Source organism: Neoarius graeffei, chromosome 15 (assembly GCF_027579695.1).
Source record: "Neoarius graeffei isolate fNeoGra1 chromosome 15, fNeoGra1.pri, whole genome shotgun sequence".
Classification (NCBI taxonomy): Eukaryota; Metazoa; Chordata; class Actinopteri; order Siluriformes; family Ariidae; genus Neoarius; species Neoarius graeffei.
Window position 1 is genome coordinate 25,199,583 of NC_083583.1, and position 22,296 is coordinate 25,221,878.

Below are 22,296 nucleotides of genomic sequence, written 5' to 3' on the forward strand. Positions count from 1 at the left end.
ATACTTCACACATAGTCATCACCTAAGTAATCGATCTCCTTTGGGCTATAACAGTTTTAACACATTTCATAATATCTCATCAATCAAAAATATCGTAATCTAAATCAAAATATCTCTCTGACATGTTTTCTTATCTAAATACAAAAAACTCTGAATATGGCTCCAGCAATACCCCATTAAGCTTATAAAAAACCTGAATGTTGTTTAGTCACAAATATTTCCAGTCTCAAGTACACAGTACTGTTATTACTGAAGCATATAGTAATGCTGTGTGAAAGTCCACCATGCTCATTTCACTTGGCAGGCTCTGAGTAAGGATCTGGCGACACTGTCAAACCGTATTGAATCACTGGAGCAGGAGCTGAGTGAGCGGAATGGCCAGTTGCGCAGTAGCAGTGCTCAAGACTCACAGCACATCCGCCAGGAGATCTCCAACCTACGGCAGGAGAAAGAGCAGCTCCTCAAACAGAGAGTAGAACTGGATGACAAGCTCCGCCAGGGTAACCTGCTGTCTGCTGAGGTGGGTACACAGCATAAACACTACTCTATTAGCTACATTAATGGAACAAATTACGTTAGTGACCTCATTACACATTGCATCTCTCTCTCTCTCTCTCTCTCTCTCTCTCTCTCTCTAATTCTATTGTTGCTTAGATAGACATAGTGTGAGAAGATAAGCTTTGACAGATAAGCTAAGCTCATAGCTAAAAAAATTAACATTTGGGTCGAGATCATTTTAGAAAATCAATCATGCTTGATCATCCTTTAAAATTTATTTCTATAAAGTAATTTCTCATTTGAACTCTTCCTATGCATTGTATGAAAGGTTATAACCATAAACAAATGACAAATGATAGAGCATTGCCTGATCTATGTAACTAACCAGCTTATGCAGACATGCTGTTATATCCCAAGTTGAATGCCACTTGAATTCACCAAGTCTTTTTACCTCACCCGGGACGGAGTCCACCAGGGGGCAAGGTATTGTTTTCGGTCGGGTTTCTTTATTTGTTTGTTTCTTTGTTTTTTTGTTAACGATATTACAGGAAAATAGCTGGATCAATCTTTATGAAACTTTCAGGATAGATGGGCATTGGTCTCAAATAGAACCTCCAACATTTTGAGGGTCATCCGGTCAAGGTCGCCAAAAAGGTCAAAATCGTTTTTGTTGTGGCTACTGCCTCATATAGAGGCGCTAGCCACTATGTCATCGTGCTGTAAGAAGGTAAGAGTGTAACAATCACACACTGCGCATGCGTATACACATGTTCCGATTAAAATGGCTGGTGAGTGTATACAATTCGGTTCACCATTCGAAATAAATGGATTAGACTAAAGAAATCGCTTTCAGACATGTTTATGCTTATTACAGAAGGAAAGTGCGTTCCACTGAGCTCTAGCGCCGGGCCATTTCCAGGAAATAAGAGTTTCGGCCATGGCGACAACACGTGTATGTCAGCCTCGGTTCGGAGGTTTCAGTTTCGAAAAATGTAAGGGGTAAGAGTAGAATAATGTAAAGTACAGACACTCAGTATATTTTACTTCTGTGATTTTTTAAATTGTTCATTTTTGGATTATGCTTCATTTTTGTGGCTACTGCCTCATAGAGTAAATATACAGGGGGCTGCAAAAGTAGTTATACAGTAATGAAAAACAAAATGTTCACACAAAATGTTAGTATTAAATGAAACTGGGCGCCACTATTATCTCATCTCTCATTATCTCTAGCCGCTTTATCCTTCTACAGGGTCGTAGGCAAGCTGGAGCCTATCCCAGCTGACTACGGGCGAAAGGCGGGGTACACCCTGGACAAGTCGCCAGGTCATCACAGGGCTGACACATAGACACAGACAACCATTCACACTCACGGTCAATTTAAAGCCACCAGTTAGCCTAACCTGCATGTCTTTGGACTGTGGGGGAAACCGGAGCACCCGGAGGAAACCCACGCGGACACGGGGAGAACATGCAAACTCCACACAGAAAGGCCCTCGCCGGCCACGGGGCTCGAACCCAGACCTTCTTGCTGTGAGGCGACAGCACTAACCACTACACCACCGTGCCGCCTCGCCACTATTATAATACTGGAAAAATCATTACTGTATACCTACTTTTGCAGCCCCCTGTATATGCTATATTTCATTCTGCCCCTGTTTATTAGTGGGAACTGTATGGAGAGGGTCTCAGAATTTCGGTTTCTGGGGCTCCACATTCAGGACAACCTGACCTGGAGCGTCAGCACTACAAATGTTATCAAGAAGGCACAGCAAAGACTGTATTTCTTGAGAGTGCTCAGGAACTACCCTCCATCCATCCATTATCTGTAGCTGCTTATCCTGTCCTACAGGGTCGCAGGCAAGCTGGAGCCTATCCCAGCTGACTATGGGCGAGAGGCGGGGTACACCCTGGACAAGTCGCCAGGTTATCGCAGGGCTGACACAGAGACACAAACAACCATTCACACCTATGGTCAATTTAGAGCCACCAGTTAGCCTAACCTGCATGCCTTTGGACTGTGGGGGAAACCGGAGCACCCGGAAGAAACCCACACAGACAACATGCAAACTCCAGGACCTCCAGGCTCGAACCCAGGACCTTCTTGCTGTGAGGCGACAGTGCTAACCACTACACCACCGTGCCGCCCCTCAGGGACTACCATCTTTCACAAAAACTACCTGTGTCCTTCTACCGTTGCTCAATTGAGAGCATATTGACTTACTGTTTTTGTGTATGGTTTTCTAGTTGCACAGTAGGAGCCAGGAAAGTGCTCCAGAGGGTTGTCACTACGGCCCAGAAGCTCATTGGCTACCCTCTCCCCTCTCTGGAGGATTTGTACAGTTCTCGCAGTATAAAAAAAAGCACAAAACATTCTCGGGGACCCATCTCACCCCGGACACACTGTGCTTGAACTGCTGCCTTCAGGCAGACATTACAGGCCATTAACAGCCAGGACAAACAGGATTAGGAACAGTTTCTATGCCAGTGCAGTGTTCTCCACTACCTGAAGTTGTAGCTCGGCGGTAGTATTGAGTGGCCGTCCCCGGGGGGTTCGCAAGGGGGGTGTCCCCCCTCGCACCAGAAAATTTTGAAATAAGAAACCCCTCAGATGCCATTTCCTGGCATCTAAGTTGCATGTTATTTATTTCGAAAGTAGCTGCTTTTGTGCAAAATCTTCTGACACTGGGAGCCGACTTTACATTTATTTTGTCACTCCGTTACTGAAATGTTTATTGAATAGAATATCTTTGTTTTAAGTTGAATTCTACACAAAATTACCTTTCATTTGATGTGCAGTATGTGTCTTTTCTTTCCACCGTACTCCTCTCGGAGGTCTGAGGCAATCGGAGCCACTTAACTGACACGCACTGCTCTGTCGCCGCACTACACATGTGTAGTGACAAGTGAGCGAGCAAGCGTTAAGGGCCTCTGTTGAACCTATTGTAAAGTAAAGCACATCAGCAATCTGTGATCAGAGAATTACTTTGGTGTTTGTATTTGGTGTTTGAATTGGCGTGGTTTTTTTTACTTTTCATTGAAGTAAACTTTTTTTTTTTTGACTGGGCGGCCAAAAATTAAGGCTCGGTGGCGCATTTATGAGTCGGCGGTAATAGCTCTTCTAGCCGTTATGACTCGGCGGGCCGCCGAGTCATTAACGATAGTGGAGAACACTGCAGTGCCATAAGGGCATTAAATAAAGCAAACCTGTACATTCAATAATACAATATAATACAATATGGGATCGTGCAATGCCCTCCACACCATAGGATGTAAATGTTTGCGAGTGATGACTGCTGTTTTAAGTAACTTTTTAAATTATTTATTTATATATTTATGAGTTTATCTTGTATTATTTTCATAGGTTTTTTAGATGCACTTTTTTTTGCACCAAGGATTGCATTTAATTTCGTTGTATTTATTTACAATGACAATAAAAATGTTCTAAAACTATTTACTGTATGGACATGGTATCAGAAAACAGTTTTATTTATAAGCAGTAGCTACATGTACCCATAGGGTACCTATTTTTTTTCGCGATATCTTCCTTCGTATTCATCATAAGTGCTACCGGGCGAGGTTTGTTTTGCCTGGCAACACGTGTTAATATTGATATGGCTTGTAGGTGACAGCCATACCTTTTGTGACAAAGTTTATCACATTATCATGCTAACAAGAGGTTCTTATAGTTATAATTAGTAACCACTAATGATTCTAACAGTATTTTAAATTGCTTGTGGGTTCCTGCTTACAAGGGCCTCTAACCGTTAGGCAAAATGGTGACACACACCACTGGTAGAAATTTAAGTTTTGTTTGGTTTATGTTATATTGTTTTTCTTTGTTGTGCAAATATGACGTTAAAGTTATTGTAACATTTAAACGAGGTATGCATGAAAAGCAGTGGTCACAAGTCTGTTGTTGATGCTTGCCACAAGCAGTAAGCAACAAGAAACAACTGAACAAAATACATTCTGGATATGTATTAAATGTACAAGATACACTCCTGCCAAAAGCATAGCTTCACCATAACCTCTGTTATACAGCATTAGTAAGAGCTTTAGGTTTGTGATGTGTAAGAGGGTTAGCATTAAAGCTCATAGGCAGCAGTTTTAATTTTATGCACATTTGAAACTTTATATGTTAAAAAACCCTCTGTAATTTTCTTCTGGTCCCAAGAAGTATTGTTAATAAGTAATAATTAAAATAAGTTAGCCCAGGCGTGACGTAGGCCAACGTGGAAGTTGGCTGATGGGAAATGTAGTTCTTAAAGGGACTGTACCTACAGTGCACGTGAAACAAAATCAAGCAGTCAAAGAAGAAATGGCGCAGCAACGCTCAAGCAAAAAGGAGAAGATTGGAGGTAAAAATTTTTACTTTTGCTTGCAATTGGCAAGTCAAGAATCCTGAGGGATCCTGTGCAATCATTGTGGAAATGAGACAAAGGGATATTTCCTTGCTTAGAGTAGGCTATAAATAGTATAATGCCGCGGATGGCGGGCTAATGTGGCCTACCGGCGCACTGTCAAGTTAATCGTTACCTATATCCACTAGGGAGGGAGGTTTAATTATTCTTCGAAAGGGCTCTTATTTAGTATTACGATAAAAGTAGGAATTTATCATAACTACCAGGATAAATAGTTTGGGCGCGAGTCTTGTTGAGGTCTGGGGTTACCGCGATCAGAGTCGGCCGAGTCGCTGTCCGATTCCGAGGCCGCCCGGTCAAACCAGTGAGCCACATTCACCGATTGCTTCGCAACGGCCATAGGTTCATGCATATATGGTTTCACCTCTCGATATTCAATTTGGAGAGTTCTTACTTCAAAATCGCTATCGCTTTCAGACATTTTACACAACCTCTCACGACCAAAGTCTGTACACGTGTGCTCGGTTTGCAAGTAAACACAGAGCTGCTCCCAGTCTGTTTGGCTTAAATGACGTCATGACGACGGTCCCCTGGTGGTGAAAGTGCACATAAGTGATATGTAAACAAACCTTCGGAAATTGGGCAAAACAGTATATTTTAACCGTTTTATTCAATTTTAGGGTGCAAATTAGACACTAGGAAAATTGAATTCGCTTTTTGGGTCGTTCTTCTAGACAATAAAGTTGATATTCTATGTTTCACCTCCGACCATTGCCTATGACCTTTAAGCTGATTTTTCACCAGTTGTTGTGTTTAGAACAGCAAGCTCCACCCCAATAGCTCCAGGATTGCTGGAGAGTACCTTCTGATTCTTCCAGCAAGTCCTTGAAAAGGCTTTGTGGTTTTTGAAGATGTTCCTGTAAGGGAATCACCTCTAAATGCTCACTGTCTCCTAACTGTCCTGTAGGAGGAGCGCACCCTGTTCCAGCTAGATGAGGCTATAGAGGCGCTGGACGCTGCTATTGAGTACAAGAATGAGGCCATTACACAGAGGCAGAGGCAACTGAGAGCGTCAGGTAGCATGCTCACTCAGTGGGAGATGAACCTGATGGCCAAACTCACCTACTTGTCTGCTTCTGAGACACGCGCTTTGCTCTGCAAGTACTTTGATAAGGTCTGCACCTTCTCTTTTTTTTTAACTGATGTTTGTTATTATTGTCTGCTCTCAAAGGGAGTGTCACTAATAGTTGAGTGTATATTTTTTACCTTTGTATTTTTCATGTCTGATGTTGCATTAAAATGAAAACGTAGTTACACTTAAATTTTTTTGGTTTGTTTTCCCCCATGTTTCCTGTAAATTCTTGTGAAGGTGGTGTCCCTGCGAGAGGAAGAGCGGAAGCTGCAGATGGCCCTGGCTGAGCTGGAGATGCGGGTGGAGGAGCAGCAGCACCTGGTCGGGTGGTTGGAAGCAGCTCTGGAGCGCCAACAGCTGGACGCAGACCGCCGGCTCACACAACAACAAAAAGAGCATGAAAGAAACATACAGCTCCTGCTGCAGCAGTGCCGAGGTGACTGTCAAATTCATCAGCAGACAAACGGCTTACTCAGACACTTGCCCTTGTGTTCAGTTGTTCAGAATAAGATTCTTGCTTGACTTATACTGTCAGTAATAAGAAAGCTCAGTTTTAGTGCTTTCAGTTTTAGATGTTATTTAAGAAAAGCTGTAGTGATACTTTAAAGAAGAGCTGTTTTCTACCTTCAGCATGGGACATCAAATGAAATGGAGAGTATTTGGGTTTTATGAGCAATGCTTCTTTTTACATTTCTTTTGTTTATGTTACTCAAGTCAAGTCAAGTGGCTTTATTGTCATTTCAGCCATACATAGTTGGTACAGTACACAGTGAAACAAAACAAATCAAATCAAATCAAATCAAGTTTATTTGTACAGCGCTTTTAACAATAAACATTGTCGCAAAGCAGCTTTACAGAATTTGAACGACTTAAAACATGAGCTAATTTTATCCCTAATCTATCCCCAATGAGCAAGCCTGTGGCGACGGTGGCAAGGAAAAACTCCCTCAGACGACATGAGGAAGAAACCTCGAGAGGAACCAGACTCAAAAGGGAACCCATCCTCATTTGGGCAACAACAGACAGCCTGACTATAATATTAACAGTTTTAACAGGTATAACCCTCAACTGTCCTCATGGGGCCGTCCTTCACAGGAGTGGGGCGATAAAACTCCGACCAGACACAGGGCACCAGGATGGATCAAGCAGGTCCGAGGGGCAGAAGAGGCCAGCATCTCAATCCCAGGATCAACATGTAACTCAGAGGGACGGGGGGGGGGGGGGGGGGGGGGGGGGGGGGGGGGAAGAAAACATGTTGTTAGGTATGCCCTAAAAATGACAAGTATTAAATCTGTGTGGTAGGCTCGCAGAGACGAGAGTCTTTACATCAGGCATGACACACAATGGCATGTTAATATGGTAAAAAAAAATATATCATGACCTGCTCTGGCTGGATGCTTGATTGGGTGATGGGAGCACACTCCTCACCAATGATGAGATGCAGATGGGACCCTTAGGGCTGGCCAAGACAATTCAGTTACATTTAACCGGGTCTGGGACATGCGACAGAATGTCTGACGGCCGATTCCCTGCAGGCTACGATAGCCAGTCGAGGTCCACACCGTCTCCACCAAAAGATTTCCTGTTGACTCCATGTAACTCAGAGGGACAGATTTGGAGTGGGGGGGGAGAGAAAGAAAACACAGGTGGTTAGGTATGCCCGATGTCACCTGAATAAGTAGGAACAGTATACATATTGCACCGAGTACAAGCAGGGACTCCGGCAACTAACTATGACAGCATAACTAAAAGGAGAGAGCCAGAAGGTAACACAGGCATGAGGGAGCCCCGGGACATAAAGCAGCCAGCCACTGCACCGTCAACAAACTCGAGTGAGCAAGCGAGTGGGGACTGACAGCATCCATACATCCCAGTTTACCAAAACACTCTATGTCTGAGGACCCTCCAGATCTACTCCTTTACCTCATAAACATCATTAATAAAAGGCTTGACTAAACAGATATGTTTTCAGCCTAGACTTAAATGCTGAGACTGTGTCTGATTCCCGAACATTATTAAAACAACATTTCTCCAGGATCATGGTGCTATGTAAAACAACACAGGACTACATGAAACTACATAAAGTGCAAACATTACAAGATAGTGCAATAATGACAGGACAACAGGCACATTACAAAACCAGTACACAGTTCTGGTATGAATAAGGTGCAAGATGTAGCATGATGTGTAAAAAGATGTAACAATGTATTCATAAAATACTGTAAATGTAAACATAACACTAGTTATGAACAAGGCCTCAGGGCACAACAGACAATTTTTCATTTTTTAAATTTACAGGAATTGTAGTGTCAAATATTTAAATGTATGCTGTCTTATTTGCTACAAAAAATCCAGAAAATTGGGGGAAAAACAAGATATAAACATAAAAAAAGAAGTCATCTGAATTTGCAAATTCGACACGTGGGAATTATTTGGGCTGAACCTAATATTCTAATGAGCACACTTGATTCATATCTTATTGTCCTATTTATTAGCTTTGAAAAATGAACCAATTGTTCATGCTTTCATTACTCATATTTGTTGCTGCATATTGTGTGCCATAAAACCAACATTATTAGAAAGTACTAACCATAATTCAAAAATAATCACTTTTATTTTCCCTTGGGCTTTAAAGATAGTGCTTAATTATAATCTCATAAATTTAAAGTAGCACAGAGGTCATCTAGACACGTTACATGCAAAACAGTAACAAACAAAAACAAATGTCTGAAGAGGGTTTAGGATTCCAGTCCAGGGAAAGAGGAAGAGGCCAGGCTTTAAGTTGCTGTTTTTCCTGTGGATATGTAAGTGCTGTAACAGAAGGAGCTGTGAAGAAGGTAAGGCAATGACATATCTACATTTTCAGTATAAAATGCAAATTAATGGCAGCAGAGAAGCGAGAGAAAGCATTAGGAAAAACAATACCAGGTATGAAGGTCAGCATAATAATGAATTATTCTATAAGTGTATTTGTCAGCTTTTAATCGCCATTGTTTACTTTGGGTCCAAGAAAATATTGCAAAGGATTCTAAAAACCTGTTTCTTAATGTGCATATCTGAATGTTTTTTTTTTCCTTTTATTCTTTCTTTTTTTTAATCTGATAATATGCTATAATGAAGTAGTTTGATGGCTTGAATTTTTTTAAAGCTTTTTTTAATTACAAGGTTTCTGTTTTGTGAATCAGCTCCCAAGTCATCAACTGGAATGTGTTGTGGAGATAAAATACTTACATACAAGTGAAACAAGTCTTACTGGACTTCTTCCACAGATCAAATGGATGAAGGTCTGGCTGGTAGACAGCGACAGTATGAGGGATTGATCCACAACTTGAGCAAAGAACTGAACCTGTGCAGAGCAGCCAATCAGGAGCTCAATAACAAAATAAGAGACATGTGTGGACTGGGAGATCAGAGCAAGAGTGAGCCTTTAGTTAAATGTTATTATAAAGATGACAGTGTGCTAATTCATGGTGCCATTATTATTTGTATCAGTAATGTAAATTGAGAATCTGTATCCTAAATTACTCACAGTAAACACAGTGAGCAACACCTAGCTTGCTTTAGTCTTAAATTTGTACATATTTATTTTATAAATATATTTTTCATATTTATAAAACTTATCTTAATATGGTGAAATGTCTGATTTTTGCAGGTGGAGTAGACAAGGTGCAGGGCAAGGTAGGTGGAGACAGTACCAAGTACACTCCTGAACCTGAAAGAGTTCACAAGTCAAGAGAGGAAATGAGGGAGTTAGTAAATGCACCTCTGCCCCCCACATGGAGGCGCTCCTCCCTCCCCACTGAAGACCAGCATGGAATGGAGGAGCTTAGGCAGAGGGTAGCTTGTGAGCTGCCAGCCAACAGAATTGTCCAACCTAATATGAACACTGCATATTGGAGCGGAACAGGCCCACTGTCTCTTATCAAAACACGGAGAGAGAGTCGGAGGTCAAGCCTAAACCCAGGACTCATTAGTTCAAACTCTGCAATCATTGATGTTCGGAAAAATCCATTATAGCAAGCTTGTCATTTGACAGTCAAATCTGTTTACTTTTATTTCTATTATACATTTATTTTTCATTCAACTGCATCTCTGCCGTGTACAAATCCAGTGCTAAATTTATACTATGGACCTTTTTAAAACATTGTTATATAACATTCTTGTGTACAGTACAAAAGCACTTTATGTAATGGTAATTAAATTTCTTGAGCAGATTTTGTCTTGTGTCTGCTTTTGGTGGATTTTAGAAGAATATTTTTTGATAACTAGTTTAAAAGAACAATGAGATATTTTTATACAATTAAAACATTTATACATCATGACATTGTGTCTATAACATAGTTTGTAAAACAAATTATTAACAGAAAAACTCTCGAGCCAGCCAGGAGTCGAACCTAGAATCTTCTGATCCGTAGTCAGACGCGTTATCCATTGCGCCACTGGCCCAATAGGTTATAGTACGGAGTCGGCTATATATAAATAAAAATACATAAGTATGTAATTATGAAACGTAACTTTCCATTCATAACTGTTTATCCTATGCAGAGTAGCGGGTAAGCTGGAGCCCATCCCAGCAGACTACGAGCGAGGTACATCCTAGACACGTCGTCAGATAAAGATAAATTTTCACACTATAAATATTGTCAGACTGTAATTTTCGTTTAGTCGGATGCGTATAGTCTTGCTCAAAGCCGAACGAGTAATCTTAACAAGCTAACATTACACCCAAATAAAATATTGATTGCTTGTCTTAGACAGTGTTGTAGATTGAACTGACTGGAATAAAATAGCAGCAACATTTCACTGAATTTATCAATTTTATGTTTAACTGCTAATCGTGTTTAAATGTAAATCTAACGCAAAACATTTCCGAGCCAGCCAGGAGTCGAACCTAGAATCTTCTGATCCGTAGTCAGACGCGTTATCCATTGCGCCACTGGCCCGATGACGTAAAATATTGAACTATTAATTATGAACTGATTTCTGCAGTCTGATTTTATTTATACATACTTGCAATACAAAATAAACACTCGGGTATATAACATTTCAGAAGCAATTTGTTATATAACACATTTTTCTTTTTTCCTGAATGAGGTAGTTGGATATGGCGACGACGCGCCACACGCCCCCCTCCCTCTCGGACTCTACTGATGTGTCATTCGTGAATGACTCGTTTATTTTGAACTAATCTTTTGTGTCATTCGAAATTAACGAGTTGTCTCAGTGAGTGATTCGTTCACACATGCACGTCACTCAGTTTACAAATGAGTCTTCTTGTCACGTGACTGAATCATATTCTCAGAGTCCGAACGACTGGTTCGTTCTTTATGAATCTTTTATGAATCGATTCCATGGAATCGGATTCGTTTCTATATAAATTTTGCAAGCAAAAAAAAATAGTTATAATATAGAAATAGGCTTAGAAATATTTTTTTCAACAGTAATATGCATGATTAAATACTATTTTATTTCTTTATTAAAAATATAAATAGAACAAAACGGTTGCAGTTAGTCCAGATAACTGAACGGGTATGAGTACTTTTATCAAAATGGTCATTAGTTATCGTTTTTGTGTGTGTGTGTGTGTGTGGTTCTTTTTATTAACCATCGCAGTATTTCGCGGTTTTTGTAGCTGGTATTATATCCCGATATTTAACCCCACAGTAGGAAATCTAGACCAATAGAGAGTTGTCAAAATAGTTTCCGTCCTATCGCGAGCGGTCGTATCTCAATATTTACACCCTCATATGTACATATATAGACTTGTAAGGGCGCTATCTTTGAGTAGTAGTTGAAATTGGAACGTGTCCAACATTATTAAAGAAACGGCCTCGTGGCCTAATGGATAAGGCGTCTGACTTCGGATCAGAAGATTGCAGGTTCGAGTCCTGCCGGGGTCGGATTTTTGAGGGGGAGTTATCGCAAGTAAAAAATTATTTTAGTCAAAAATACAAATAAAAATTACACACAGAATTATACACATATAGACTATTAACAAATCTTTTTGTTCTTATTTGCTTTTTAAATGTATTATCTCTTCATATTGCTTTAGTGTCTTTGTAGAAAGATATCTCTCTTTTAACCTTTTTGGCATTTTTCTGCCCGCTCAGTGTTGCTTGTTTTCTTTGAGGATATGCATTGATAAATTAGACCGATTATCAATGTGTTGATCGTTTAGCCTACTGTAAGTTAGATGTGGAACTTCGGTGTTATATGCATTACTGAATGAATAATAAACCATAAAAACATCTTGAGCAGTGGCCACCACAGAGTCTTGACCTTAAACTCCTTGAAAAACGCTAAAAGTGGTCCAAGGAAATATTAGCATGTGTGACTTTTTTTGGGGGGGGGGGGGGAAGTAATTTATGTTCGGTTTGAAAATGACGGTCTGCAAACATGTAACACAGTTAAAACTATATGGAAAGAAAATAGCTCCCGAGCCAGCCAGGAGTCGAACCTAGAATCTTCTGATCCGTAGTCAGACGCGTTATCCATTGCGCCACTGGCCCAATGACGTAAGAAGTTGAACTATTCTTTATGAATACACATATCGGCTCCAGCTTGCCTGCGACCCTGTAGAACTGGATAAAGCGGCTAGCTAGAGATAATGAGATAAGAAATATCGGCTCGCAAAAAAAGAAAAAGTACAAACTAACAATGAGTTTTTCGACACTTACATACTCTGGTTTAGACAGTGGTTTTATGCTATTTTAGTTATTTATTTAAAATATAAAAAAAGAATGAAAAGGTTGCAGTTAGTCCAGATAACGGATTGGGTATGAGTTTTTTTTTTTTTTAAATCAAAATGCTCATTAGTTTTTGTGATTATTTTGTTTTAACAAACGTTAATCATTGCAGTATTTTGCGGTGTTTATATTTGATATTATACTTCGATACTTATCCAGAGCAGGTTAGAGTTGTGAACAGACGCCATCCTGACACTAGCGGGCGTAGCTCACTATTTTTACACCCTCATGTGTACATGTATGGCCTTAGACGGGCAATAGTAATTTAAACTATATTAGTTTAAATATAATATATAGATTTAGGCACTGCCTAAAAGCGGAGCTCCCATCTGTTTCTGGGTTGTAGAATTTTCTTATATCATAGCCAGTCTCTTTTGTTTTATTTCTTTACTGGCTAGCACTGGCCACTAGGCGGTGTGTATGACTGGTAATTACTAGCACTGACCACTAGGCGGTGTGTATGACTGGTAACACTGACCACTAGGCGGTGTGTATGACTGGTAACACTGGCCACTAGGCGGTGTGTATGACTGGTAACACTGGCCACTAGGCGGTGTGTATGACTGGTAACACTGGCCACTAGGCGGTGTGTATGACTGGTAACACTGGCCACTAGGCGGTGTGTATGACTGGTAACACTGGCCACTAGGCGGTGTGTATGACTGGTAACACTGGCCACTAGGCGGTGTGTATGACTGGTAACACTGGCCACGAGGCGGTGTGTATGACTGGTAACACTGGCCACGAGGCGGTGTGTATGACTGGTAACACTGGCCACGAGGCGGTGTGTATGACTGGTAACACTGGCCACGAGGCGGTGTGTATGACTGGTAACACTGGCCACGAGGCGGTGTGTATGACTGGTAACACTGACCACTAGGCGGTGTGTATGACTGGTAACACTGACCACTAGGCGGTGTGTATGACTGGTAACACTGGCCACGAGGCGGTGTGTATGACTGGTAACACTGGCCACGAGGCGGTGTGTATGACTGGTAACACTGGCCACGAGGCGGTGTGTATGACTGGTAACACTGGCCACGAGGCGGTGTGTATGACTGGTAACACTGGCCACGAGGCGGTGTGTATGACTGGTAACACTGACCACTAGGCGGTGTGTATGACTGGTAACACTGACCACTAGGCGGTGTGTATGACTGGTAACACTGGCCACGAGGCGGTGTGTATGACTGGTAATTACTAACACTGACCACTAGGCGGTGTGTATGACTGGTAACACTGACCACTAGGCGGTGTGTATGACTGGTAACACTGACCACTAGGCGGTGTGTATGACTGGTAACACTGGCCACGAGGCGGTGTGTATGACTGGTAATTACTAACACTGACCACTAGGCGGTATGACTGGTAATTACTAACACTGACCACTAGGCGGTGTGTATGACTGGTGGTACACGGACAAACCACAAAAAATCGATTCGATGGGCTTACCATTTTTTCTTAGGTACAAGGCCGGATTAACTATATGGGCCTGCGGCACAGTGCCCTGCACTAACCACTCACAGCCAGTGGGGGGGCACCACATGACAGAAACTTTAAAAATATTTTTCGTGAATGTTTGTACACTTAAAATGGTTATACACTTGACATTGTTAAATAGTCATATATAATTCATTATGAACACTAATTTCATAAGAACAACAACAATAATCATAATTCTGAGCAAGAGTGGCCTATGTGACCATTAACCCCCCTTTCCTCAACCTGTCAGTTCACCTACGGTGAAATGTATCAATTTTTAAAAAAACGCGGTAGAAATGAAAAATGGACAGACATCAATTGAGTGGTTGTGTGAAGAGAAAATTAAAAAAAGAGAAAGACTCCAGGCGTGTAGCTACAATTAAAAAATGTTCCAGTCTTAGATAGTTTTTTTATAAAAACATCGACAACTGCTGTCACTACCAGCGCTGAAGCCGAAGCTAGTGAAATCAGCGATGCTAGTGAGGGAGATGGCCCTGCTAGCACTAGCCGGGGAGATGCTACAATCACAGCCAGTGTTAGCCGAGGGGTCGGCGACGACGAGGATCCCCTTGAGGAAGATGGGAGCGAGGGAGACCCCAGGGAGGAGGATATGTGCGAATTTGACAGCAAAGGGCAAGGTTTGTGAGTGTGTGCAGGAGGTTACTGAACGCGTGCGCGCAGGGTGGTGGTGGTGGGGCACTTGAGGTATAGTGCCCAGGGGCACCGCATTGGCTTAATACGGCACTGCTTAGGTATGGTGCTCCGCTGGAGCTCCGCTATGAAGTATAATATTCTGCAGAGTATTCTATCACGTTATTTTTTATTCTATTTATTATATTCAATTTGCACTGAGCATTTCCCTGCATACCGTACTATATATTATATGGAAACAAGTGTTTTACTGGGAAATACACCACTCATATTCTTCATACATGCTACATCCGGGACATAGAGAACCAAAACTGTAAATCTCTACAGGTCACTTGTGAGGAAACTGATGAATTGTTTTGATAAATTTGGGTATTTTTTGTTTGTGAATGTGTCTATATAATAAAAAGAAAATCACATCTTGGCTTGAAGATATGGACTTTATCTTCTCGTGTTGAAAAAACTTTAATATGAAATACATTGCAAATTTGAGTGACATTTTCCGATATGTCACTCCGATGATCTGACTCCCAGTGTTTTCCCGCTGACTGGATGCGCTTTGTCAAAATGGTGAACTGGTTCAAAATTAAAATTTTGATTAACTCGCAGTTGGTTTTTTTTGTTATTTTGTGTGTGTCCCCGTGTCCAAATGGAAAACAAGGAACAACCGAGCCAGCCAGGAGTCGAACCTAGAATCTTCTGATCCGTAGTCAGACGCGTTATCCATTGCGCCACTGGCCCGATGATGTAAAACGCTGCCCAAAATTGACCTAATGAGTTGCAATTGTAAATGTAGTGCAAAAATGGTAGTGTAACAAAAAAAGAAGGCAATAATCAGACGTAGCAGCAGAAGAGCAGTAATGTGCGAATGTGCAAACAGTCAAGGAAACAGCAGCAAAATAGCAGTAATGCGCAAATATGTGCAAACAATGTAATCAGATGTAAACAGTCAAGGAACAGCAACAAAAAGGGCAGTAATGTGCAAACAAATGGAAACAGTCAAGGACAGTTTACAGAGAGGTAATCCATGGTTTAAGACTCCTGTCAGCTGTTCAGGAGTCTGATGGCGGTGGGAAAGAAAGTTCTTTAGTCTGACAGTTTCTTTTCACACTTCTGTACCTCCGGCCTGAGGGTAGGAGGAGTATGAACAGTCCGTGCTGGGGGTGGATGGGGTCTTTGAGGATGGAGGTAGCTCTCCTGTGGACTCTGTGGTGGTAGATGCTCTGCAGAGAGGGCAGTGGAGTTTTGTTGATCCTCTCAGCAGTCTTCACCACCCTCTGCAGGTGTTTGCAGTCCATTGCTGTAGTGCTGCCATACCACACAGTGATGCAGTTGGTGAGGATGCTCTCAATCATGCAGCTGTAGAAGTTGCTGAGGATCTTGGGTGACATACCAAACTTCCTCAGCCTCCTCAGAAAGTACAGCCACTGCTGAGCCTTCCTAACCAGCTGTGTGGTGTTAAGTGTCCATGTGAGGTCCTCACTGATGTGAACACCCAGGTACTTGAAGCTGCTCACCCTCTCCACCTCAAGCTCCTGGATGAACAGTGGCCGATGAGGTCTCCTCTCCTTCCTCATGTCCACTATCATCTCCTTCGTCTTGTCCATGTTGAGGGTGAGGTTGTTGTCCTCACACCATGACACCAGACTGGCTACCTCCCTCCTGTAGGCTGTTTTGTCACTACCAGTGATGCATCCTATCACTGCAGTGTCGTCCGCAAACTTCAGGATGATGGTGTCCTTGTGGGAGGCGACACAGTCATGGGTGAACAGAGTGTAGAGGATGGGGCTGAGGGCACATCCCTGTGGGGTGCCAATGTTTTTGATGACGTGACACTAATATTACACACGTGGATCTTAATCAACTAACTATGTGACTTATGAAGTGAATGTCTTTTAACTGCTAGGTTTTGATTTGTCTGTACTGAAGAAAGTTGAATCGATAAAGTATGAGTTATCAAGAAATAAAAGTCCTCTGCCACCCATTCTGCCTCATGGATATCTGGGAGTGACATTCACTGATGCAGACACAACTGTTCAGAGATGTTTCTCAGATTATTGTAGGTCAAGCATGAGTATATATTCACACAAAGGTGCGGTGAGACAAACATGATCGGTCAATTCAAAACAAAGAAATACGTGTTTTTTCTACAACTGGTTAACAAAGACAGACTTTAGAGTGCTACCAAGTAAGGAGTTGAACTTGAGATCAGAAGAATAAGATAGTAACAGTTAGTGTGCTGGTTGGAACATCCTGTGTGTTATGAAAAGTGAAGAAACAGAGTGCGCCCAATATTAATCTTATCAGTTATTTAGTTAATGTAATGAATTGCAATCTGCACATCTGGCCTGAGTTTCCCCAAAGCATCGTAACACAAAGATCATCATTAAAGCTAGACGGCCTTTCGATTTCATAAAATCGGTGAAATTTAGTTCTCTCAAATTGGTCAAATTGTGATATATGTTTACTTCTGTAATATCTTCATAAAAAACAAAAAAAAAAAACAAAAGAGGCCATTCTGTGGCTGGGAAGTTATTTAATTTGAGGGGATTCCTTAGCAAATAAATGTGCATGAAATCACTCGCTTCGCGCAGTCAGCAGACAGAGGAAGTCTAGCATGCGCATGTGCAGGTTTACCACCTTCTTCTTCTTCTTCTTCTGGGTTTTACGGCAGCTGACGTCCAGTGTTGCATTACTGCCATCTACAGGTTTACCTCGACCGTGCACTGACATCATTCTGTTGCTAAACAAACAGCTAATCACACCGAGGTGCTCACTGACCACCGATATTTATTAGTTTGGTCCTGTGTTTCCTTTCCTTCGCAACATAACGTCTTTTCTTCTCGCTTTCCATTACTGTAGTTGGTCTTTCATGTTTCATTCATGTCCTCCATTTTTCTCTCCTCTTTCAAATTTGTATCCCACAATGCCTTGTGCGAACAGGGAAAGCCCACCATGTGATGCATGATGTAGTATCTTGAATTGGGTCATGGTGAAGCAGGAAAAAATAGCGGAGAATTTAAGGCTGTGTGGCCCTAAATTCATTAATTGTTCTACTTAAAAAAACAAAAACAAAACAAAAACCCCTAAAAAAAATTGGAAATCTGTGATTCAAATTCAGTAGCTCTTGGTCCACTAAACAAAAACAACTGGGTGTCAGGGAAAATTCTTATGAATTAAACTTGAAAAATCTGAAAGACCGTCTACCTTTAAATGATAGAGTGAGCAGTACAATGAACTTTTTTTAGCATTAAGAGGCTTTTGGGTAACCCATCTCTGTTTGGTAGCCAAGCAGCCTTTATTTGTCACATGTACACTCAAGCACAGACTTAAGTACTTAGTGAAATTTAACCTCTGCATTTAACCCATCTGAAGCAGTGAACACACACATAATATACCCAGAGCAGTAGGCAGCTATACTACAGCATCTGGGGAGCAGTTGTGGGTTAGTTACCCTTGCTCAAGGGCACTTCAGCCCAACCTCAGGCCATGGCTGCCCCATGTTAACCGAACCGCAGGTTTTTGAACTATGGGGGAAACCGGAGCACCCAGAGAAAACCCAAGCAGACACGGGGAGAACATGCCAACACCACACAGAAAGGCCCCCATTGGCCACTGGGCTCAAACCCAGAACCTTCTTGCTGTGAGGTTCTGGGACATTACACCACCGTGCCACCCAGGTGATATACAGTTTAATCGGTTTGTGCTCTCAGAATGTACCTCTTAGAGAAACTGCAGCTAAAATTTAAGAGCAGTTATTGTTGAGTTAGCATTGAAACCTCACCCCGGACCACATTTCCACCGAGAGTCAAGTGGCTAAGCTTTGCTTTTCATTATAAATGTGCCTGAATTAAATTGCTTTAAACTTATATAATTAAACCCTGATAAAACAAAATTTTTAAGCTGTTGGCATTTGTAAGCAACTTCTATTTTAAAAAGAGAAGTGCATCTGCAAATTTTTCTGGATACATTTATAGTGTCTTGGGCTTTCGTGGACCCATCTACTAAACATCAGAATAATCAAATTAAGCATTACAATGGTGACAAAAGTCAATAAGAGTGCGAATTAAACTCATATTGGAAGATGCATCACCAGCTGCATCTCTGTGTGGTGTGGAGGCTGCAGTGCCTCTGACTGGAAGAATGTGAGGAAAGTGGTGAGGACAGCAGAGAAAATCATTGGGACTTCTCTTCCCTCCATTCAGGACATTGCACCAAGACATTGCATGTCTCGAGCCAGAAACATCATCAGTGACCCCTCACACCCTCACTATGGACTGTTCCCTCTGGCCTCTGGAAAGAGGTTCCGCAGCATTAGGTGCAGGACCATCAGGTTCTGTAACAGCTTTTTTCCCCCAGGTCACCAGACTGCTGAACTCCAAATCCAAACTCTAAACTGCTATTTATAACTTGAACATTCCTAATTCCACAGGTCACTTTATACTACTGCACTTTATAATATTTTTGCTGCTGCATAATTTAATTTAATACACTTCATATTTAATTCTGTGCTGAGCCAAATTGCAACGAAATTTCGTTCGGTGTACACTTGCTGCATACTGAATGACAAAAAAAAAGGTTGTCTAAGAAAGGCTGTTGCCGCACTGTACACCGAGTGTCTCCATGGTAACCGACTGCTTTGCAAACCGAAAAAAAAAAAATTATAAACATTATTGCAGTTCCATAATCTGACCACTAGATGACACTGTTCACTTTCAATACAGCCAGCCGCTACATTTTCAACTCCAAATCTAGAATTTATAAAAAATGTAGGCCTATTTCAGAATATATTTTTGAAAACCGTCGCTATTATACATAGCCTGCTGTGTAATAGCGTTGTTATTGCTAATGTTCCGTCAAATCAATAAAAACTTTAAACCGTTGTCAATGAACAAACCCCTTTAAAAGGGTTTTCTTCTTGTGCCAATCTGCACCCAGACATAATTCGGGCAGGTTGCGACTGATTAATACAGGCAAATGAAAACATTTGTGAAGTACTGGAAAAAGCTAATTTTACTGAAATAGCTATAGTATCGGCATGTGAAAGTTAATTCATCGCCGATTTGTAATTTCAAACAGACAGTAAAGAGCAGTGCAGGTTAAAGACTTTCAGATTATTGTGTAAGCACCAAATATATCAAGAAGGGGTGAACACCTTCATATTTGTATGTATGTTTAATGTTTTACACAAAAAAGTAAAAAAAAAAAAAAAAAAAAAAAAAAAAAACTTTATAAACCAAAGGCAATCTCAAATTTCATTTTACAGTTTGGAGTAGCCTTTATACTTAATTGTGGTGCATTTTGCTTACATTACAAAAATACTTGATGTACATTTTTCTTCTCAGACAATCATAAAATAAACCACAGGAAATCGACTCTAGTTGTATTTGCTTAAAGAATGGTATCAGTTTCTCTCTAAAACCTTTATCCCATATTAACACTCAATGCAAGAAAATTAAATGGACACCAGAACAAAAGAGGTACAGTTATATATTTAAAAACTATAGCCTCCATAGCTACAAGAAAATTAGCTGAAATGGGCAAAAAGAGCAACAGGAGGCGCTTTATTGTGTTTTTAATATTGTGGAGGAAAATATCACAAATCTCTTTTTCCCCCATTGTGTTTATCACGTGAGAAAAAAAAAAAACTGTGTGCGCAAAAATTTATGCATTTTTATAGCAAATTAATATGATACTCTGTATTAGTGGAGCACTTAAAATCTCATGCTGTATTTTTCGGACACTTAACAGAAATCTTTCAGAACAGTTTCAGAGGTTTCATCAGACTTCTTCAGAGTAAACTCGTACCAATAAGAAAAGGGTAATTAAAAAGGTCTGACAAGCAGTATGTGTGCTGGTGTTTGTGTGACCTAGAGAAGAATTAAATAGCGGATTATTTCCATTATTAGAGTTATTACGTTAAGTAACCTATATACCCTGCATTTTTAAATGTGTAGATTTTAGATGCAACCTTGTTGAATTATACAAAATTAAAAGGTTAGCACGATTCTGAGAAACAGACACGAATATGATCATACCTTGATGTATTTTTGAGTCGTTTAAAGAAAACGGTATTTGACGCAATCAGATGATCATAGCGAGCTCTGGTCGCTAGAGGTCAGTGTTGGTACAGCAAGGCTCGCAGAAAAACAGTTTTATGATGATTAACGTATTTGTGGCCCTGCATAATTTATAGGCTCGTCAAAAATGTAGGATTTGTGATCATTCTGATTCTCAGACAACTTGGCAACAAGTATATATTTTAAGATTATACAATTATATATTGAACAATGATATATTTTAAGATTAGTGAATTCATGATCAGCATATACAAAAAACGCATTACGGAAAGTGAATGATCCATCAACAGTTCTACTTGTATTATCTTATAATTATCTGTCTGAATTATCCAGTCAGAGGATCTGCTGAAATTAAAGTTGAATATGAATGCATGACATTGAAGACTAATATACAAAACTGTTCAGAACTAGTGCAATATTATATAAAAACAGAGTATGCCTATTCATTCATTCGTGAATCTTTTTCTCACAGGGTTTCTCTCTTTGAATGTAAAATAGTTTACTACTCAATCACCATCCCCAAGGCCGCCAGGAAAGTAAAAGTACACAAATACTGTAAATAAATATTCAAATGTACGAATCCATCGAATCCATGCACATTTATTTTGCACTTAAATATATATGTTTTTAATGTTAAAAAACAGAAAGAAAAATATAATTTTCTGAAAAGTTTAATTTTTTTTTTTGCCAAGAAAAACACTTTTTAACTGGTAACTTAAAAATAATCCAAGATGGCTTTGGAAAACAGGAATTAGGCTATGCATATTATTCTTGCCAGTAACTAAACTAACTAATGAGCCTGTACTAATTTGACTATAAATATAGCATATCCCTTGGTTGCGTTTTGTGGAAAATAAATCCAGAGGAACTATACCTTGCCTGTTTTAACCACCATAAAATAAGATGTCAGGCTGGGATAAACCACAGCACTGAATGACCATGGACTATAGACGATGTGTTGGGCGACTGATAATAACCAGATCGAGGGTCAAAGGACAACCAGTGGCTTCCCTTCTGACCTGCACTAAACCGAGAGGGTGGACTCTTAAAGTGAGCACTTTATAATCACAATACGGAAAGGCAGGGGTCAAGGACTTCCATCAGACTGGCCAGTCGGTCTCATTGTCCTTCCTTTATGATGAAAACCAATTGTATTTTATCTCGGAATTAAAAACAGCCTGTAAATATAAGTGAGATGATGACATGTCTGTGTGTGTTGGAGATGAAATTGAGCTTTTACTCTTCTTTATTTACAAGTTAGCGAGTAATTAAAAACTCATTATTCTTAGATATTGAGATCTGCAGGTCTGCATTGTACGAGTAGGCCAGTGATGGATGTTATTTGTGAT

The 22,296-nt window shown here is 40.6% G+C and overlaps 1 protein-coding gene and 5 non-coding genes across 7 annotated transcripts in view; 2 read left to right on the forward strand and 4 right to left on the reverse strand.

The window, feature by feature from the left end:
* The window catches only part of kif7 (kinesin family member 7), a 208,171-nt gene extending 197,966 nt beyond the window's left edge, over positions 1–10,205 (forward strand). For both annotated transcript variants that reach the window (XM_060941068.1, XM_060941067.1), the window contains exons 15-19: positions 305–520; positions 5,827–6,033; positions 6,229–6,427; positions 9,261–9,410; positions 9,644–10,205. In XM_060941068.1, the coding sequence (XP_060797051.1) occupies positions 305–520; positions 5,827–6,033; positions 6,229–6,427; positions 9,261–9,410; positions 9,644–10,008 (1,137 nt within the window). In that variant the 3' untranslated portion in view covers positions 10,009–10,205. The remainder of the gene's footprint in view (positions 1–304; positions 521–5,826; positions 6,034–6,228; positions 6,428–9,260; positions 9,411–9,643) is intronic.
* A 159-nt stretch (positions 10,206–10,364) lies between these two features.
* Positions 10,365–10,437, reverse strand: trnar-acg (transfer RNA arginine (anticodon ACG)). The gene has a single exon. It is a non-coding gene; the product is annotated as a tRNA-Arg (tRNA).
* Positions 10,438–10,861: 424 nt separating this feature from the next.
* On the reverse strand, positions 10,862–10,934 carry trnar-acg (transfer RNA arginine (anticodon ACG)). The gene has a single exon. It is a non-coding gene; the product is annotated as a tRNA-Arg (tRNA).
* Positions 10,935–11,818: 884 nt separating this feature from the next.
* Positions 11,819–11,891, forward strand: trnar-ucg (transfer RNA arginine (anticodon UCG)). The gene has a single exon. It is a non-coding gene; the product is annotated as a tRNA-Arg (tRNA).
* Positions 11,892–12,427: 536 nt separating this feature from the next.
* trnar-acg (transfer RNA arginine (anticodon ACG)) lies at positions 12,428–12,500 on the reverse strand. Its single transcript has one exon. It is a non-coding gene; the product is annotated as a tRNA-Arg (tRNA).
* A 3,035-nt stretch (positions 12,501–15,535) lies between these two features.
* Positions 15,536–15,608, reverse strand: trnar-acg (transfer RNA arginine (anticodon ACG)). Its single transcript has one exon. It is a non-coding gene; the product is annotated as a tRNA-Arg (tRNA).
* Positions 15,609–22,296: the final 6,688 nt, after the last annotated feature.